We start from the raw sequence: 19,674 nt of genomic DNA on the forward strand, positions 1-19,674 counted from the left end.
TGGAAGCCATCCAGGTCTTCTAGGGGTTGAGCCCTCATCTTAGGTGTCCGTGACCTTCTCTTAGATCCTGCTGAATTCTCTGTGAAATCCAGTTTCTGCTTTCGAGTTTCCACAAGGGCTCTGGTATCATTCTCTTTGAGCACTGGTGCTATGGCTATATGCGAGGCTCTGCCTAGTGACTTTGTTCGTTTCCCAAGTGCTGAAAGCTTTTCTCTCTCATCCGCATTACCAAGACCTGCCTTGGACAGTCTCTTTGTGCTTGCTGGGGTTCTGAAATGTTCTGAAGATTCCAAAGACATTTTTGTAGTTTCATGAAGAGTCACTGAGTCTTTATGACTAGCTGGTGTTTGGAAGAGTTCCTGAAGATCAAATATGTCTTCTGGGGACTCAGACCTTTTCTTATGTGTCCCTCGCTGCTTCTTGCTGCCAGTTACATTTACTGATGGGCCTAGTGTGAGAATCCTAGATTCCTCCAGATCCTTGTTCTCTCTCCCATCATCTTCTTGAAGTCTGGATGTGTGTTCATTCTCCCCTACAGCACACCCAAGTATATTCACTGAGGAGATCTCTTCTCTCATATGCTCTTTTCCAAGACTTGTCTTGGCTAGTCTCTTTGATGTTTGTAAGGTTCTAACAATCCCTGGTTGTGGAGATCTCAAGGACATACTTGTTCTTTTGTTACCAATTACTGGATCAATGCTGTGGTCTGGTGTTTGGAAGAGTTCTTGGATGCCATCAAGGTCTTCCAGAGGTAGAGCTTTTACCTTAGGTGCTCTTCTCTGTCTTGTAAACTCAATTACACTTACTGCAGTCTCTAGTTTCTCCTTTGAAGTCTTCCTAATTGCTTGTATTCCTTCACCCATTTGTACTGATGCTGTGGGGGCTTTGCCTGGTGACTGCTTCTGGAGAGCTGAAAGTTCTTCTGTCACATCTGTTTTACTGAGACTGATCTTGGGCAGACTCTTTCTGCTGGTGTGGTTTCTAAGTGGTCCTGACTGTGGAGATTTGGTGGGCATTTTTAAAGTTTCACCAATAGCCAGTGAATCCTTAGAATGGCCTGGTGTTTGGAAAAGCTGTTGGAAACCACTAAGGTCTTCCAGGCATGGTGTCTTATCCTTAGATACACGTCGTAGCCTCTTGCTGCTAGGCAAACTAGCTGCTGAATCCAGTTTCCGCTTTGCAGATTGCTTCGGTGCTCTAATGACATTGCTATCATTTGATACTTGGAGTGTGTCTATGGCCTTTTCTATTTGTTGGCATTTCTCTGATTCTGAAAATTCTTCTTTCACTTCCATTTTACCCATACTTGCCCTAGACTGTCTCTTTATGCTTCTTAGGGTTATGACAGGATCTGGTTGTGGGGAATTAAAGGACATTCTTTTGGTTATGCCAACAACCAATGGGTCTGGTGTTTGGAAGAGCTCCTGGCAATCAGGAAGGTCTTCTAGAGATTGGCCCTCTTTCTTAGGTGTTCTAGACTGTTTCTTAGACCCTGTTAAATTTCCTAAAAGCTCCAGTTTCTTACTTGAAGTTTCCATAATTTCTTTTATTCCTTTTTCCTGCTGCCCTGCTGATGTGGGTGTGCGTGAGGCTCTGCCTGGCGACTTTGATCGTTTGCCAAGTGTTGAAAGCTCTTCTTTCTCATCTGCCTTATCAAGACCTGCCTTGGACAGTCTCTTTGTGCTTGCTGGGGTTCTGATATGTGCGGGTTGTAGAGATTCCAAAGACACCTTTGTAGTTTCCCCAACAGTTACTGGGTCACTGGCACCAGCTGGAGTTTGGAAGAGTTCCTGGAAGCCATCCAGGTCTTCTAGGGGTTGAGCCCTCATCTTAGGTGTCCGTGACCTTCTCTTAGATCCTGTTGAATTCTCTGTGAAATCCAGTTTCTGCTTTGGAGTTTCCACAAAGGCTGTGGTATCATTCTCTTCTAGCTCTGATGCTATGGGTGTGTGTGAGGTTCTGCCTGGTGACTTTGTTCGTTTCCCAAGTGTTGAAAGCTCTTCTCTCACATCCCCCTTACCAAGACCTGTCTTAGACAGTCTCTTAATGCTTGCTGGGGTTCTGGCCAGTTCTGGAAATTCTGGATATGGTGATTTATTGAACATTTTTGTGATTTTGTCACCAGGGACCGGTGATAAAAAGAGTTCATGGAAACCAGTCAGGTCTTGCATGGGCTGAGCCTTCTCTTTAGCTTTTCCTACTGGCTTCTTGCTACCAGTTACAGTCAGGTCCAGCATTCGATTTTCAGATTCTTTCAAAGCTTTAATTCCCCCGTGTACAAGTTCTGGAACTTTGGGAGTATGCCTGGTTCCTCCTGACATGTGCACAAACTTCTTTTGTTCAGAGTGTTCTTCCTTCATGTCTACTTTCTTCCCAGATGTGCTGTGCCATGGTTTCGTGCTTGTTTTGGTGTTATCTGTTGTAGGTTGTGGGGTTTTGCAAAGGACTTTGTCCCCTTTCTGTTTTGCAGCTCTTTGACCATCACTTATTGGTGTACTTTGTTTGTGCATGGATTCCTCTGGTTTTTCTGTGGTTCCCTTTTCTTGATTAAATAGTTCCTCAGGACAGGCTGCTGTTTGAGTGACCATCTGACTTCCTATTAAGTCTTTCGCTGGCTTCTGCTTCCTGGCACTTGATCTCATAGCTGATGTTTTTTCTGGATCTTCTTTTAATTCAACACTTTCCTTGAATCTTTGTGAACACTTTTCACTGTCCTGTACCCGTTGATCCACTTCTTGTCCTTGCAGTGATGTCTTCCTTAAGTATCTTACTATGATGCCCTGGTCAAGGTCTGCCTCTGTGCTTTCATTCATACTTTCTCCAAGTGTATGTCTGAGTTCTCTAGACCTTCGTAACTTCCTCACACTGGATACTGTCTTCAGAGGCTCTGTCACAGAGCCTGGAGTCTTCTTTTCCAGGTGAGTAATGTTTTGGACATTCTCAGGAGTTTGCACAGTGTTTCCATTTTTGATGCTTCTCCGTCTTAAAGTAGGACTTGCAGAATATTTATCAGACGGTTCCTTTGCTGCATTCTGGGTACTGGAGAGCGCATTTTCTCCTGTAAGTAACACAATATAATTATACAATAAACGTATTCTTTTCACCATCTAAGGTCTACTTAGCATTTTATCTTTAGGAAGTGTATAAGAACAAATAATTTTGTTTCTTATATAACAAGCTATTAGATGATCTAACAACTGTTCTATAATGTTATTTGATGATAAAGCAGGGCCATTGCAAACTGTCTTCTAAAAGCTGCCATGACATGTGATGTGGATCTGAATACAGATAATTTTTGTTCTGAAGCATCAGAAAGTTATTTATTGTCTTGATTCACTAATGAAGTAACAGGTTCTATTGTGTATGTTTAGGGTCCATTATCAAACTCTATATGTAATCAACAATGACCTTCTCATCCTCCTGCCTCCACCTCCCAAGTACTGGGATTATAGGCATCACCACACCAAGTTTTTAAAGGAACTAAGAACTGAACCCAGATTTTCCTGCATGTCAGGCAAGCAATCTACCAATTGAGTATCTCTATCCTTGCAGTAATTCTTAATTTGTGTAATTATATATGACAAGTCAAGTGTACTGTTTGTGCTTCCATCTTTTAACAAAGAAGTTAAAAGCACACAGGCATCATTTAAACTTATTAAGTAAGTCAGTAGTTCTTTCTACAAAGCTAGGTCAGTAACTAATGTAAGTAAGACTAAAAAGACTGCTGAAAAACAGAACAGAGAAGATGGAAATGGCATTTCTCCAGGAAAAGCTATTGTAAAGAAGTAATACAGTACTGGCAAAACAAAACAAAACAAAAGCATCTTGAAGTTCCCATTCAAAAGTGTAAAAATGGTAACAGACAAATAAACCAACCCAAAATTTCTGAGGTGAAAGGCAGAGGTTTGTCTCCTGAATTAGTTACTTGAAACTGTTTTTCGGGTAAATTCTCTGAATTGGAGAGAATGGAGCCCATGTCATTCATCTGCTGCTGCTTCTCCTTCACTGGAGTCTTGAACATTTCAGTTAGTCCTGATAAAGGAAAATATTGAAACCATGGCTTATATTATCCCATTCCTTATACAGGACAAGTTAGATGACAGAGAAGCTCTCAGATTCTAGGTATGTATCATCTCATTAAAATAAGGATTTTGTTAACATGCTCATTTAAAAATGGGGGGCAATGAGAAGACAAATATATCCAGTTTATTTAACCCTCTCCTATGAAAAAGGAAACCAAGTGATTTAGTTGACCACTGTGGTCTTCTAAACTAGTTCCCAAAAATAAGTCCTGGCAGGGGGACAAAAGCTGGATATGGGCACCTCTTTTCAGGAGATATTCGCCAAGAATTCACAAACTAAGGGCCTTGTTCTATGCTCAAGAAATCCTAGGTTTCTCAGGATCTAAATCTTATATACAAGTAATATGTGCCCACATTTTAGAATACTGACAGAACATTGACCATTTTCAGTGCTATCAAGAACACGCACACACATGCACACACCTTAAGTGCTATTCCCATTCACTTTAAAACAAAAAGGCAGTAGTGACATAACTCAATATGAATGATTAAACTTTCTGAAAAGTTAATGTGCCATGCTCCTGTCTTGTGGCCAACACAGAATGAGAAGCTGAGTTGGCACTAACCACAGAATGGGTCTGGGAACCACTGAGGTCCCATCCACACTAGTCTGTTAAGCAAGTCTATTTCCATAGCCTTCTGTGTCTTACTTGAAATACTTGAAAGGATTTACTTTCTATTGTTTTAAAATGGAAGTTGCCAAGCTAGGCATAGTATCATTAAGAAGGTAGGAGCAGGCAAATCTCTGTGAGTTTGAAGCCAGCCTAGTTAGTTAAGACTCTGTTCCAAGAAAAAAGGAAAAGGGTATATGTGTGTGTATGGGGGGAGGGGTGGTGCTGTCTACACCAAGGGATGAGAATTGTCTGACTCTAAGAATGGGTCTAGGAGAAAGGAACATTTAAGACAATCTATTGTCTCAGGAATAGTATATTTAAAATCTTATTTATCTTTGAGATTTTTAAATAATATATATATATATTCATCACAAACTCATAATTTATAATTGCACAATACACTTAGCTACTTTTTTGCTTGTGTTTTTTATTTTTATAAAGATAAATGAATTGATCCAAATACAGTTCTTTGAGGGGATACTCACAACCATTATACACTGAGGTGTTTGGTCATTTTCAATTCCTAATCTGCAAGAAATAAAAATAAAATTCTCCCTGCTCAGTTCAAATATTCTCTTCCAAATTGTACAACTAGAAACTATCACATATCAAGGAACCTGAAATAAATCTGCTTTCTTGAGAGTAAGTCTAAGCAGCCAGTCACACTTTCACTGCTATTAAAGCAGAGTGGAGGGGCTGGAGAGATGGCTCAGCGGTTAAGAGCATTGCCTGCTCTTCCAAAGGTCCTGAGTTCAATTCCCAGCAACCACATGGTGGCTCACAACCATCTGTAATAAGGTATGGTGCCCTCTTCTGGCCTTCAGGCATACATGCAGACAGAATATTGTATACATAATAAATAAATATTTAAAAAAAAAAAAGCAGAGTGGAAACAGTTCAATTATCAATGGCTCCAAAGGACTTTCTTATATGGCTTCCTCTTAGCAAGCAGTTAAGCTCTGTAGAAAGAAAATGAATCTTGAATAAGCATTAATATTGCTCTAAACCAACCAATTCCCTGTGGTCAGCTATCACCAGTGCAACTCCTCTAAAAGTTAGTAAAAGAGTCCTTTGCCCTCACACCACAAAACACCCTTCCATTTTCTATATGCATGCAGCTCACCAGAGGGTATGAACTTGAGATTTCCATCCCTGTTTCCTGTAGGACACAGAACCCCTAAATAGACAGAGACCTGCCCTCTACTTCCAATCCACTTCATCTTTGATTATGACACCAGAAAGCTAGGTGGACTGTAGTCACATTCACTGCGGCTGAGCTCCCAGCTGTGGTTCTCAGGTGGCTGTAAGGGGTAGGGTGAGATGGGGTGGAGATAACCACCACTAAGGAAGTCACCAACAGAAGGGCCAAGAAGGCTGTGACTACAGGCATTCAGGTTGTGTTTACCTGACAGATCTTCACTGAAGTCAATTTTTTGGTTTAACATCAAGTTGTTCAGCATTTTGTAGGGCCGAGCAGGCATGCTTACTTTTTCAATCTGAGCTCTTCCTATTACAATGGTACAGGGAGAGTTTGCATGGCCTGTGCTAAACTGATTGTGAAGGCTGCTTGTAGGTTTCTGTAGACAAAAACGAGAAAGACAAAATATCACAGCATCAACAATAAATATATGCTTAAGACAATTGAGAATAAAAGTGGTACATGGCTGGAACACTGTACCTTGGGAGTATTAGGTCTTCTTTGTCTTTTGCTCGCCTGCTTTTGAGGAACATGTTTTACAACTTTTGTCTGTGTTTGTTTCGTGCCAAGTTTTACAACATCTGCCCATGATTTTGCAACTGTCAAAAAGAAAATATGGTGAAACTTCAAAACTCAGCATGAAAAAAATTGAGCTTGAAATATTTCACCTAGGACATCACTAACCAATCAAGTTGGCTTCAGAAGCACCACTCCTTCTTTTGGAGGAAATCATCTGTAAAATGTCATGCTGACTTCGGCTGATAGATGCTCTCTTGGCAGGCAGGTTGCCACTCTTCCTGCTTGCTTTCTTGGGAGTGTCTGTCTGAGGTAAGGATTCGCTGCCACTGGAAGCAGGTGCACTCCTGCCTGATCTGCGTCTTTGATCATTTGGGCTTGGTAGAGTTATTCCAGGAGACTCTTGTTTCCCTGGTGACTGAGGTCGTTCCTAACAAGGCAGAATTGTTTATGAGAAACCTGACCATGAGGCAACATCTCTGTAGTGTCTATTAGAAACCTTTACAACAAACTATGTAGCTTTTAAAGCCCGTCTTTCAAGGATAAGAAAGGGCCAATTGTCCCATTCATTTAAGCAAAGGAAGGTAACATACGCATCGGAGAAGTTTGAACTGAGGTATTTCTGGTAGATAGAAATGGGGACATCACTCAGTAAAACAAGGCACTCTGATTTCAGCCCAGTCAACAACAGCCCCAAGGTCTGCATAGAAGAGACTACTCACTTCTGTGAGGTGGGACGTCAAGGTAGGAAAGGATTAAGCAGGCCTACTAGGCCTTTTGGGACTAACAGAATAAAGCTGACCAAAGCCCTTTTAAGAAATTGAGCTATGCACCCATACCAAGGAAAGGCAATAAAACAAAGGGCCAAATGTCTAAGGAGCCGAACGTGCAGAAGAGAGATGTTTTTAGCAAAGATTATCATCTCTCCTGCAACCTCAATGCCCTTATACTTCCAGAAGAAAACAAAATACTTGTGATTACATATGCTGCTGTCTTCAGATTCTTTTAAATGGTATCGGTGTGACCCAGGAAATTATATGGCCTTGTGGGTGTATCACAGTTTTCAAAGGGAAAGTGTCCAGCATACCACCTCACCTCCCATATGGTTAGAGCCCATATGGTTGTTTCTGAGCATGCAGTAAGTGGTAGAAAAAAGGGTCTCAATTGCCATTCTACCTCTGCCTGGATTTTGGGTGGAATGTGGACAATCTGTGAGCCACGAGGTATAAACACAATGTGACTGTTCAGCTTACCTTGATAATTTTCTTCAGGACTGATGGAGTGTGAGGGGCAAGTGACTTCCTCTTGGTCGGTGTTTCTCCTCTTTTGAGTGGTGTATTAGGAGGCAAGTTTTCATCAAATAACTCGGGTCTCAGATGACCACCAAAGGATACACGTCTTCTCTTCAAAGACATTCCCTCACTCTTGTCTGAAGTAAGGAATACAAACATGAAAAGAGCAATATAAACGACATGCCAGGACTTAGGATTTAATTCAAACTAGCATTAGAAAGTAAGGCTTTGAGGAGATACTGAAACATGGCACCCTTATTCATAAAACTGATGAAAGAAGAGCATCCTCAGAACTTCCTAAAAGACCTCAAGAGAAACCAGATGCATTACACTTCAACTGGACAGAACCAGGGTTCTCCTTAAAACAGGAAATTGCATATGAAATAGCTTAAGAAAGGTATCTGCACCAGAGGAATCAGACCCTGAGCAATGGTCTGAGGAAACTCAGTAAGACAAATATTTAGGCCAGACAAGACTTGCCTTATGAGTAAACTATATGAGTAGGAAAAAATCTCTAGGTAGTGTCTTTGGACAGTTTATGCAACACAAACGCCATTATACAACTTCGTAAGCAGTCTACATAAACCCCTTGTCCAGGACAGACACTCCATTATAAAGCTCAATGGAATATTGGCTGTTGGGTGCAAGTGTCACTGAGGGATAACCACACCAATGGCCACCGGCAGAAACTATTACTAATATAAAGGTTGTGGTAATGAAGTCTGGAGACATTTTATTTCTGTAAGCCAGCATGAAACAGGTATATAGGAAGATGCCACAAGGTTACTCATTATGTAGCCTTGGGTTGTCAGTTCTCCTTTGTAACAGAGATAAAGAGAAAGCTTTTTTCTAGGTAAGGGTGCTTTGCTGCCAAGCCTAAGGACCTCAAGGGTCATCCCTAGGACCAATATGGTCCATGGTGGAAGGAGAGAACTGACCCCTACAAGCTGTCTTCAGACTCCTGCACAAGATCATAGCAGATGTTTACACTCCCTTTCCCCCATATACAAATAAGTAAATGATATAAAAATTTAAAAACAAAATGTTAATGTCTTGGAAGCATGCAGAACTTTGCTGGTGTAGAAACCTGAGTCCATTCAGTGTCTATAATAAAAGTGCTTGTAACAGACTGAAAAGATTGTGAACATCCAAGGGCTACTATGTTCAATGATGGCCAAAGGACTGCTCCTGATTTATTCCCAAGAACCAATCTCACAAAATATAACTGGTATTCAGAACCAGGCAGTAAGTAAAAAGCCGTTATGATTATACCCCTTACTTTGTAAAAGAAAACCACATTTTCCCTGACGTGGTTCCTGTGATATGGTTCCCCCCTAAACCAGCTAGCTACACCACCTCTGTTATCACTCCTTATAAAAGGCAGTCTTCAGTACCCATACACCTTGTTAACTCATAACATATAGGGAAGATATTAACCAATTAGGGAAAGTAGATCTACAGTTAAACAACTTACTAACGGAGTCACCAAAATTGCTGATATCAACGGAACTAAGACCAGGTAGCCCAGAGTAAATTTGCCTAGCTGCTGTGGCCAATTTCTCAGGCTTGCTGAAGGAATCCTTTGGAGTTTTCTTTTCGTCTGAAGCAAGGTGATGAGCTGAAGAGAACTGGCTTTGTGTTTCCGTAGACAGCACTTCTATCTTTGCAGGAAGACTCTTCCTCTTTTTGCAAGAGATGTTTTCTGGTTTACCAGCAGGGCTGGCAGCACCTTCAACTTTCACTGGAGTTTGGTTTCTAGTTGCCAGCTTCCTAGGAGTGACTATCTTATAATCTGCCTTGGCACCTTCACTTTCATTCAGATTCACAGATTCTCTTATGCCACTAACGTGGGACTCTTCATTCTTAAGTTGCTGTGAATTCCGCACAGGGGTCTTCATTTCAGCTGTCTCAGCGAGCGAGAAGCTGGAACTCAGAGCCTCTGTGGAAGTCTGAAGAGGCCCCACAGCACTACTCTGGTCCTCAGTCCAGATCTTTCCTACTTTGGGTGAAGAGACTGCAGGACCAGGGATGCTTCCACTGGATTTTGCTCTTGACTTGCATGACACCAATAGCTTTGTCTCCCATGTTTCTTTTCCTGCTGCACATTCAGGTTGTGGTTCTGACTTCCTACGAGACTGTTTCTGTGATTTTATATTCAACTCTTCCTTCATTGACTGATAGAGTTTCTCAAAGGGAGATTCATGTTTCTTGCTGTTGCTAAGGCTCTGTGCAGGAGAAGACTTCAGTTCCCTGGAACTGCTCCCTGCAGCCCTGGACTTCTTAAAAAGAACATCAGAAGTGGGCTCTTCTGTGTTTCTGCCACTGTGCTGTTCTACATGCCCTGAAGAACAGGTATTGGATGGATCTTTGGTAATACTGTCCTTTGAACCACCTGAGGCAGAACTGTCTCCAGAGAGCCTCTTGGCATGCACCAAAGATCTTCTTGAAGTGGTTTTTGAAGTGCTGGCATCTTGACCTTTCCCATCTTGGCAACAAATATGAAATAAGAAACAGAAGTTCAACATTTCTCAATGACTAACATTTCTGGAATCCAGTACCTTATTTTAGATTGTCTTATAACCTAGCTTTTAGATTGGCTTATAACCTAGCTTTTCATTTAGTCGACAAACTACTTAATCCTTTTTTTTTGGATTTGAGACAGGGTTTCTCTGTAGTTTTTGGTGCCTGTCCTGGAACTAGCTCTTGTAGATCAGGCTGTCCTCGAACTCAAGAGATCTGCCTGCCTCTGCCTCCCAAGTGCTGGAATTAAAGGCGTGCACCACCACCACCCAGCTACTACTTAATTCCTTACACTTGTCTTACAATGTTGTTTCCATCCAGAAAAAACACATTAGCTTTGAATAATGAGTGATGTAACACATCCCACCAACAACTCAAGATTAAATGGACAGCTAAAAAGGCAAGCACTAGGGAAGAAGTTACCCAGCTATCTATCTGCTTTGGTTTGGCATGTTAAATGGAACCAGGCTCTCAAGAGTTTAGAAGACCAAGAATTTCATGCCTGTGTACCCATGATCCCACCCTTGCCAATGTCATAATGATCTGATGCTGACATTCCCACAACAGAAACCAACCAATACCAACCAGGATCAGAGAAGCTAGCTCTTGAGGCTTGCTGCACCGGTTCCTATAATTGGGGAAGACAAGAATAGGAATTTTAAGTGCCTTCTTAGGATGATCATTTTGAAACAATGAAGATATTCTTCTTATTAATTATATTCTTTAGCAAAGTGCTTCTTCATGACATTTAGATACTTGAGAAACAGACCCAAGTGACTTAAAAGTTCATGACCTAAACATTTCTTAGCAAACTTAAGAGCTTTCTTTCTTTCAATTTTAAGGTTTATTATTTATTTGTGTGTGTGTGTGTGTGTGTGTGTGTGTGTGTGTGTGTGTGTTTAGGCACATTTGTGTGGGTACCTGTGGAGGCAAGAACAAAATGTTGAATCCTATGTTAGCTGGAGTTACAGGCAGTTGTGAGTTGCCCAATGCAGGGGCCAAAAACTAAGCTTGGGCTCTTTGGAAGAGCAGAGAGCACTCAATCTCTCTAAGCCGTCTCTCCTGGTCCCCTCTCCTAGTACATTTTCTAGAATGTCTTCCAATATCACATGAAGGAAGACAAAAAGTTAAAATTAAGTTCCTCCATCTGCTAAGTCACCACAGGCACAAAACTATAGATGCCATAGTTTCACCAGAAACTAGGAAGCTTCTTCAGCACTCAGTTTTCGCGATATATTTTAGACACACAGAGGTGGATAGGCTCAATAGGAGACAAAATGAGTCATGAGCTGTATCTTTTATTCCTGTTAGGTCTCAAACCCAGGACAAATAGCCGAGGTACCCGTCAAAGTGGAGGCTGGCTACCAGGTTCTCCCAGATCCTTCTGGCTGGCATACCCTACCCACTACCCTAAACTTCTCTAGCCCAAGGGCTAGGCTGCCCTCCCAAGCTACTCTGGCCCCTATATAACTCAGCTGTTTTAGCTATGCTCTTGGCCCAAGCTGTCCCTCTTTTGTGGGAGGCTCTTTTCCCCTCCCCTTTCTCCTCAGGGCCATGTTCACTCTGGACTCCCCCAGAAATCTGTCTTTACCTATGGTCTCAAATCTATAATATACCTCTTCCACCATGCCTAGGAGCAGCCATATTCTTCCTTTTTTACATCTTTTTTTTTTCATTCAATTTCTATGTATTCAGACTATTCTAACCACAGGCTTTTGTAAAATCACAACACAGTCTAGTGGAGTATAAGACCAAGTTAGCACTCTGTTTTTGAGTAGCATAAATAAATAAATAAATAAATAAATAAATAAATAAATAAATAAATAAGGTTTTAGTTAATTTTACTATGTTCATGATCAACTTATCTCCTTATTTTATTATCTATTTCTGCTATAATCAGAAGCCATTCTTGGCCACCAATTTAAGAGTGAGAAATCAGTTGTTAAAACATGTTATAATGAGTTCCCATCCTGGTAAAGGAAGAGTCAAACCTGAGTATCTCCCCTCACCTGTCCAAATGATTTTCCTGGAAATCCCGTTGATCTGCTTCCATCCTCATGATTTCCATTTTCATACCTACAACACAGAGAATCCGGCATAGGATTTGAACCTCCAGGTTCAGGCGTTATAGATAGAAACCATGGAACAAACTTTAGGCTTTGTTCCTAATATTACCTTAAGCCAAGAAATTGGTTTAGTTTAGGAAAAATTTTTATACTAAAAACTTACGTAACAGAAAACTAACTACAAAGCATGTTTTAGAATTATGATCACTTCTTTTCCCAATCTCTCTGGAGGAAAGGCACATCTTAGGAAGATGGCATTAGATCATGTCAGATCTTGGTGGTCAGTTCATAGCTGAAACCATTTACTGTGTACAATGAAACTTTGGTACCTCAGAGAAGTAGCCTGATTTGACTTTAGTTGCCGTCTATGTAAGATCTAAAGACAGCTAGCATCTGGAACCCTCTCCCAAGTATCATCTTGTTGAACTAAGCCTTTTTTAAAGAGTCTAGTCAAATTCGAGACAAAGGACATTTTATGAAAACTTAAGGGTAAATCCATCAAGATATTGGATCTAAGAAAATAGTATATTTAAAGACAAATTACTCAACAGCAGGTTCCCAGAAACAACAAAAGCCATAAGAATTATAAGAGTTGAAATTAAGGGATAGAAAAGCTGTGCTATGTGAGCACTAATCAAAAGGAACTGAGTTTACTTAGGAATCCTAAGGCAAAAGATATGACAAGCCAGGCGTGGTGGCACACGCCTTTAATCCCAGTACTTGGGAGGCAGAGGCAGGCAGATCTCTGTGAGTTCCAGATCAGCCTGGTCTACAGAGTGAGTTCTAGGACAGGCTACAAAGCCACAGAGAAACCCCTGGCTCAAAACACAAAAGCAAAAAAAAAAAAAAAAGTGACAAAAATAGAATCTATTTTAAACAACAAAGAATTTTGTGCACAATTTAGAATTATGTCCAGGCATACATAACCTGTGTAGCATCAAAAGATATAAATAAAACAAAAAGTGATAAAGAATTTTAAAAAAACAAGTTCTCAGTGGGTGATTTCAAAATAGCTCTTAAACTATTAAGCAGGGAAATATAAAATAATTACTAATAATAGAGAATTTAACAGCTCTATAGTTAGAACAGTGCATTCAGTAGCTGCAGAATACTATTTTCAAATACAGAAAGCGGGGAGGGCATTTGATCACAAAGCCTTGACAAATTTCAAGTGGAAATCACTCAAATGCTCATCAAGAACAAATAAACTGTGAACACTCTCACACATTACTGCAAATATTGTGACAGTTAATGAAATGCCTATACCGTGAGAAGAAACAAGCCAAAGGCGCCCAACATGCTGCAAATCAAACACACACACACAGACAGACAATAGTACCAGTCAGGCACAAACACATGGAGTTTTACATTATGGTGCTTAGAGGCCCACCAGCAGGTAAGATGACTCCAAAGATACTTCCCTCTTACAGACACCATGTAAGAGAGAAGCAATAAGAGAAAAGAAACAGTGATTAAAGAGAGCGCAAAGAGACGTGTAGAAATGTCCCGTGACTTGGCAGTAGTGTATTAGTCTGCTAGGACTGCCACAATCACAACACAGACAGAGTGGCTTAAGTGACAGAAATGTGCTGCTCACGGTTCTGGCTGGAAGTCCAAGGTGTCTGCAGGGATGGCTTCCTCTGAGCCTCCTTGACCAGCAGCCCTCTTCCTGCCTCTTCACAGTGCTTCCCCTCTGTGTACTTGCTCACCTGGTAACTCTGGCTGCTAATCTTTTCTCATTATAATGACACCAGTCACGGGGGTTAGGACTTCAGACCAATAGCCTCAGTTTAACATAATTGTTCTTTAAGGCCAAAAAGCTGGGAATTTTAAGATGTGCCATCAACACTAGAAAAGCAAAAACAGGAGGGCTCTTGGGCTTGGCTGTCTAGCCAGTCCAGCCTACTTTGTGATTAAAAAAGGACCCATATCCAGAGGACCACTCCTAAGGTTGTCCTTTATTCTCCACAGGCACAGGTGCAAGTAAGTATCTGTACACACACACACACACACACACACACACACACACACACACACACACACCACACACTCACCCCATGAGATATTCCCAACACCCATCAACACCAAAGAAGGACCACAGCTGGACTAGTACTAGTTCATGATTAAAGAGAACACAGCATTTAGAATTAACCCCATTAGTTTTCACCTACCTAAAAGATCGGTCAATGATTGTAATTATATCTCCATGCTTCAGCTGCACAGGCTCATCTACAGTAGCCCCATTTACTTGTGTTGGGTTTGTGGAACTGAAATTATGCAAAATTGCCTACGAGCGGAGAGGAGAGGAAAATACTAAGGATTTGCTTAAAATCAAATCCAAAAGCTTTAAAAGTTGATTTCCAAACCCCACTTACCTGCTGGTCATTGATTTCAATTTTACAGTGCTTTTTTGACACTACAGGCAGTTGGATACGAATGTCACATTCAATACTCCTTAAAAAAAAGGGGGGGTAAGGTTTTTTATGGGGTGTGTGCAACAACAACAAAACCCCACCAACCTCAAATTAAAGAAAAAAACAGACAGAATGTGACTAACACACTGAGACTGTAAGTGTAACGATTATTAAAACTTCTAGTACTTCAGAATTATATTAGAAAACACTAGAACACATAATCATTCACCTTTCAAATAAATAGCTATACTAGGCAGGATGTAGCTATACTAGGCAGGGTGTGGTGACACACACCTTTGATCCCAGCACTGGGTAGGTGGAAGCAGGTGGATCTCTATGAGTTCAAGGTCAGCCTGGTCTACTGAGCTAGTTCCAGGACTATCAGGGCTACACAGAGACAAAATAAACAGCTATACTTACAAGACACAAATAATGGAGCACTTTATTATCAGTTTAGGAGAACTTTATAATTAATGTCTTTCTATAACAATATGGGTATTTAAGAAAGGTACTAGCATAAAATGGTAATTAGTTTCTTCATATACAAACGGTCTATACCAGTACCCATTTGCTATTCAGTCATATACATTGGTTTCTTCATATACAAACGGTCTATACCAGTACCCATTTGCTATTCAGTCATATACATTAGTTTCTTCATATACAAACGGTCTATACCAGTACCCATTTGCTATTCAGTCATATACATTAGTTTCTTCATATACAAACGGTCTATACCAGTACCCATTTGCTATTCAGTCATATACATTAGTTTCTTCATATACAAACGGTCTATACCAGTACCCATTTGCTATTCAGTCATATACATTAGTTTCTTCATATACAAACGGTCTATACCAGTACCCATTTGCTATTCAGTCATAGTTGTGTCACTTGTATATGTGGCACAGTAAATCCACATGAGTTTTTCACTATTGTTTAAAAACCACACCATGTTGACAGATTCAAATGTTCTCACATTACAAATAGTAATCCACAAAAACTGTCTTTCTAGAAAGCTAGCATTGTGGTGGCACTGTCAGACCGTTTTCCTATGAACCTCTAGGGCAGTGGTTCTCAACCTTCCTGATGCTGTGACCCTTTAATACAATTCCTCATGTGGTGGTGATCCCCAACTGTAAAATTATTTTCATTGCTACTTCATAACTACTTTTGCTACTGTTATGAATAATAATGTAGATATCTGTGTTCTGATGGTCTTTTGGGTGGGGGTCGCAAACCACAGGTTGAGAATGGCTGGCTGCCCAGGAGTGTAAGTGTATTACTTCCTATAAATACCATACAATCAAACATTAATTGTTTTCAAAATTTTTAAAACTTGCAAACAGTATATTTAATTAATATTGCAAAATAATCAAAATGAATGACACCTTTGAACAACAACAAGAAGCTATGGTAAGTGACAGCATCCTTAACTGTCAAGAAAATGTAGGCTTTGGGTATCAAAAGACAAGGCAGAGAGACTGTATCTTAGATTCCAGTATTATTGAGCAGAAAAGATGACGACAACGACACTCTATACTTCTTAACCTAAATACTACAGACGTAGACCAAAGAATTCCTCAACGCCCTGTTCACCGTCAAACACACCAAGTCTCTGTCTCCTCACTCAGCGATACTAGCTACAGACACTTCTCCTAGGGTGACAAGAGGTCACCAGACTTTGTCAAATATCTCCCTGAGAACTACCATTCTCCCTTGACCCCTAAATCCAAATCTCCATCTTCCTGCTGGACACTCACCCTATGTGACTGACTGATCTTAAGTGTCAGGCACCATATGGAACCGTGGGGACGTAATCAGTAACAAGTAAGCCCTTGCCTCGGAGCTTAGTCTACTGCGAAGCAGACGAACAAAAATCTGAAAACTAGTCACCAATCTGCATGGTGTTAGGAAAGACGAGCTTTCCTTTCACCTTCTCGGGTAACATTTAAAAATCGGCAGAATGGGCCTAAAGGGTCACACTTGGCAGAAGTGGCCACGCAAGCAACAGCTTGGAAGGCCTCAGGGCAGAGCTTTATTATCCGACCCGCAGGAGAAGGGGGAAATTCTCCCGGAGCACCCGAGCAGCGCGGGAGCGGCGGGGCATCGACGTCAGCTTAGCGTCCACCGAATGTAAAACCCGGGTTCCATTCGGGAAGCTCCAGGTACCCGAACATGACTTCCGAACAGCCTACAGGGCCAGCCCGGCCAAGCGCGAAGGGCGACAGGGCCGCGGCCCGGGATCACCTAGGTTCCTCCGCGCGCGCGCGCTCACCTTCCGAACAGGCAGGAACTGAGGGTCAGCGGGAAGTGTGCGCCGTCGTCGCCGCTCCGCTTGATGGTGACCAGGTGAGCCGAGGACGCCATGGTGCTCCCGGCCGTCAGTCTGAGACAAGAGACTGCGGCCGAGGACCGAGTGGCCTCTCGGTGAAGCTCGCTGTGCGCCCCCGGCCGGGACAGCTCCTCAGCGGGTCCAGTCCGCGTCAGAGCCGTCGGCTCCTCAGCCGCGGCGACCCCACCGCGGCCACCCGCGCCCCTCGCTCCGCCCCGACCCGCACACCCGCCGCCCGCCGCCCGCCGAGTGCCCTCCGCGCCAAGTTCCGCGCCAAGTCTGCCGGCCGCGCCCGCCCAATTCAAACGAAAACGGCGGTTCAAAATCTGGCGCTAAGTGCTGCGATTGGGCCAGACGGCGCAGCGGGAGACCAATGGGAAGGGTGACATGAGAGGGGGCGGAGCCGAAGGTGGAGGCCAAGCTGCTGCTGGGTGGGTGGGGCGGAGCCGGATGAGTGGGCGTGGTCACGATGCAAGGCCGACCAGGCTGGAGTCCCCGCTGTGGGCGTGGTGCGGAAGGCGGACCGGACCGGGTTGGTGGGCGGCTCAGCTTTGCAGCTCCGCGGAACCCAAACAAGGAGATCTGTAAAAAGCCACCTTTAGGTTCCAGCTCCAGAAATCAAACACGGGCAACACCGTGTCTTGCTTAAAGCTAAGAGCTTCACATTTTTAAAATTAAAACTCTTCCTCTGCAGTTTCTGCATCACCTTAAGTATAATCTCCTGCCTTTTCAGTATCAACCTGTCTGATGTTTCAAACATGGGTGGAGGGCGTGTTACATTCATCCTACATCTCCCTTTCTGCTTAGTGAACGCTGAGGCTGTGGCGCTGTATTTAGGAAACCACCACTTACTTAGCAGTTACTGTTGCAGCACAGTTAAGTTGGCAAGGCTTTGCTGTTAGGGGAGAAAACTCATGACAATTAAAATAACCTGTGCAAGACTACACCTTAAAATCGGGATCCTGGTTTTCTGGGACCAGGTGCCGGTAAGGTGAATGTAGACTAGCCATGCCTTTGGTGACCCCTTTTTTCATGCCCCCTCCTCCTGTTTCTGGATCTGGACCAGTGTTCTCCCAGTAGGGTGTTGTGAAAATTCCCCAGCTGGGGAGATAAAAGCATTGTCTACCCTCTTCTCATAAGGTCCCAAGAACAAGCCTGAAGTCTGATTCTGCCGAAGTTCACCGTGGGAAACCGGGGAGGATTAGACCACCCAAACCCAAACTGATTAGTTAAGCGTACCTCTTGGCCTCTAAACCTACGTCTCTGGTCAGGTTTATATTTATATATTTAGGGTGCCATTGCGCCTCTTTGTTCCTTTTCACAACTGGGCCACATTGAATAAATCTCCCTGTTCTGCTTTTCACTGTTACCTGCCTCTTTAGCCTATTGAGAATGGGTGCCTGAGCCTTCCTGATTAGGGCTGCAAGGATTCAAGCTCTACACTTAGGCTTTACTTTCTCATCCCCAAATCTAAGCAATACACCTAATAAGAGCATCTCAGAATTGCATTTACCAAAGGGAATTCATTAAGAAAAAACAAACCAAAAAACCCCACAAAAGCCCAGTTCATATATTCCTATATGTAATTGTTACTTTATTGTGAATTATGTGTACGAGTGTGTGTGTGTGTGTGTGTGTGTGTGTGTGTGTGTGTGTGTGTGTGTCCAGGTGCCTGTGGAGGGCAGAAGAGAGCACTGGATCTGTGGAGCTAGAGTTGTAGGCAGTAGCTACTGGGACCTGATCTCTTAACCACTGGGCCATCTCTTCTGCTTGCAGCTCATGTATTTGCTTTTTAAGCAGTACTTAAATTTTTTCCTTTTTTTTTTTCCAGTCTTTTTACAAATGTTTATTTATAATTATTTTTTTTTATTTTTTTTTCTTAATTTATTTATTTATTGAGGATTTCCGCCTCCTCCCCGCCACCGCCTCCCACCTCCCCCCCCGCCCCCCCATCAAGTCCCTCTCCCCCATCAGCCCATAGAGCCATCAGGGCTCCCTGACCTGTGGGAAGTCCAAGGACCGCCCACCTCCATCCAGGTTTAGTAAGTTGAGCATCCAAACCGCCCAGGCCCCCCCAAAGCCAGCACGTGCAGTAGGATAAAAAACCCATTGCCATTGTTCTTGAGTTCTCTGTAGTCCTCATTGTCCGCTATGTTCAGCAAGTCCGGTTTTATCCCATGCTTTTTCAGACTCAGGCCAGCTGGCCTTGGTGAATTCCCGAAAGAACATCCCCATTGTCTCATATTTGGTTTCTAGCCATAATTAAAGGACAGTGAGCTTATAATTTGCAATCCTAGAGAAGCTAAATAAGGTGAATCCAAAGACAAACATATAGGCATCCCCCTGAATATTAACCTTCATCAGGCGATGAAAGGAGACAGAGACAGAGACCCAAATTGGAGCACCGGACAGAAATCTCAAGGTCCAAATCAGGAGCTGAAGGAGGGGGAGCACGAGCAAGGAACTCAGGACCGCGAGGGGTACACCCACATTCTGAGACAATGCAGTACTTAAATTTTAAGCTTTATGCTTTGTTGTAAATTATAGCCTTGGGGGATGTAACTTTAAAAGCCATGGTGTCTCATTACTTTTCTATTGTTGTGACAAAACACCGTGATCAAGGCAACTTATTAAAAC

The 19,674-nt window shown here is 42.4% G+C and overlaps 1 protein-coding gene across 1 annotated transcript in view; it reads right to left on the bottom strand.

The window, feature by feature from the left end:
- The window catches only part of Mki67 (marker of proliferation Ki-67), a gene marked incomplete at its 3' end in the record, with an annotated part of 22,460 nt that extends 5,246 nt beyond the window's left edge, over positions 1 to 17,214 (bottom strand). Inside the window, exons 1-12 of the mRNA XM_013347761.1 lie at positions 16,981 to 17,214; positions 14,664 to 14,742; positions 14,460 to 14,575; positions 12,232 to 12,298; positions 10,808 to 10,850; positions 9,177 to 10,187; positions 7,664 to 7,839; positions 6,579 to 6,840; positions 6,375 to 6,493; positions 6,102 to 6,273; positions 3,877 to 4,032; positions 3 to 3,058 (exon numbers count right to left, since the gene is read on the bottom strand). Of these exons, the coding sequence (XP_013203215.1) occupies positions 3 to 3,058; positions 3,877 to 4,032; positions 6,102 to 6,273; positions 6,375 to 6,493; positions 6,579 to 6,840; positions 7,664 to 7,839; positions 9,177 to 10,187; positions 10,808 to 10,850; positions 12,232 to 12,298; positions 14,460 to 14,575; positions 14,664 to 14,742; positions 16,981 to 17,072 (5,349 nt within the window). The remainder of the gene's footprint in view (positions 1 to 2; positions 3,059 to 3,876; positions 4,033 to 6,101; positions 6,274 to 6,374; positions 6,494 to 6,578; positions 6,841 to 7,663; positions 7,840 to 9,176; positions 10,188 to 10,807; positions 10,851 to 12,231; positions 12,299 to 14,459; positions 14,576 to 14,663; positions 14,743 to 16,980) is intronic.
- Positions 17,215 to 19,674: the final 2,460 nt, after the last annotated feature.

Source organism: Microtus ochrogaster, chromosome 8 (genome assembly GCF_000317375.1).
Source record: "Microtus ochrogaster isolate Prairie Vole_2 chromosome 8, MicOch1.0, whole genome shotgun sequence".
Taxonomy (NCBI): Eukaryota; Metazoa; Chordata; class Mammalia; order Rodentia; family Cricetidae; genus Microtus; species Microtus ochrogaster.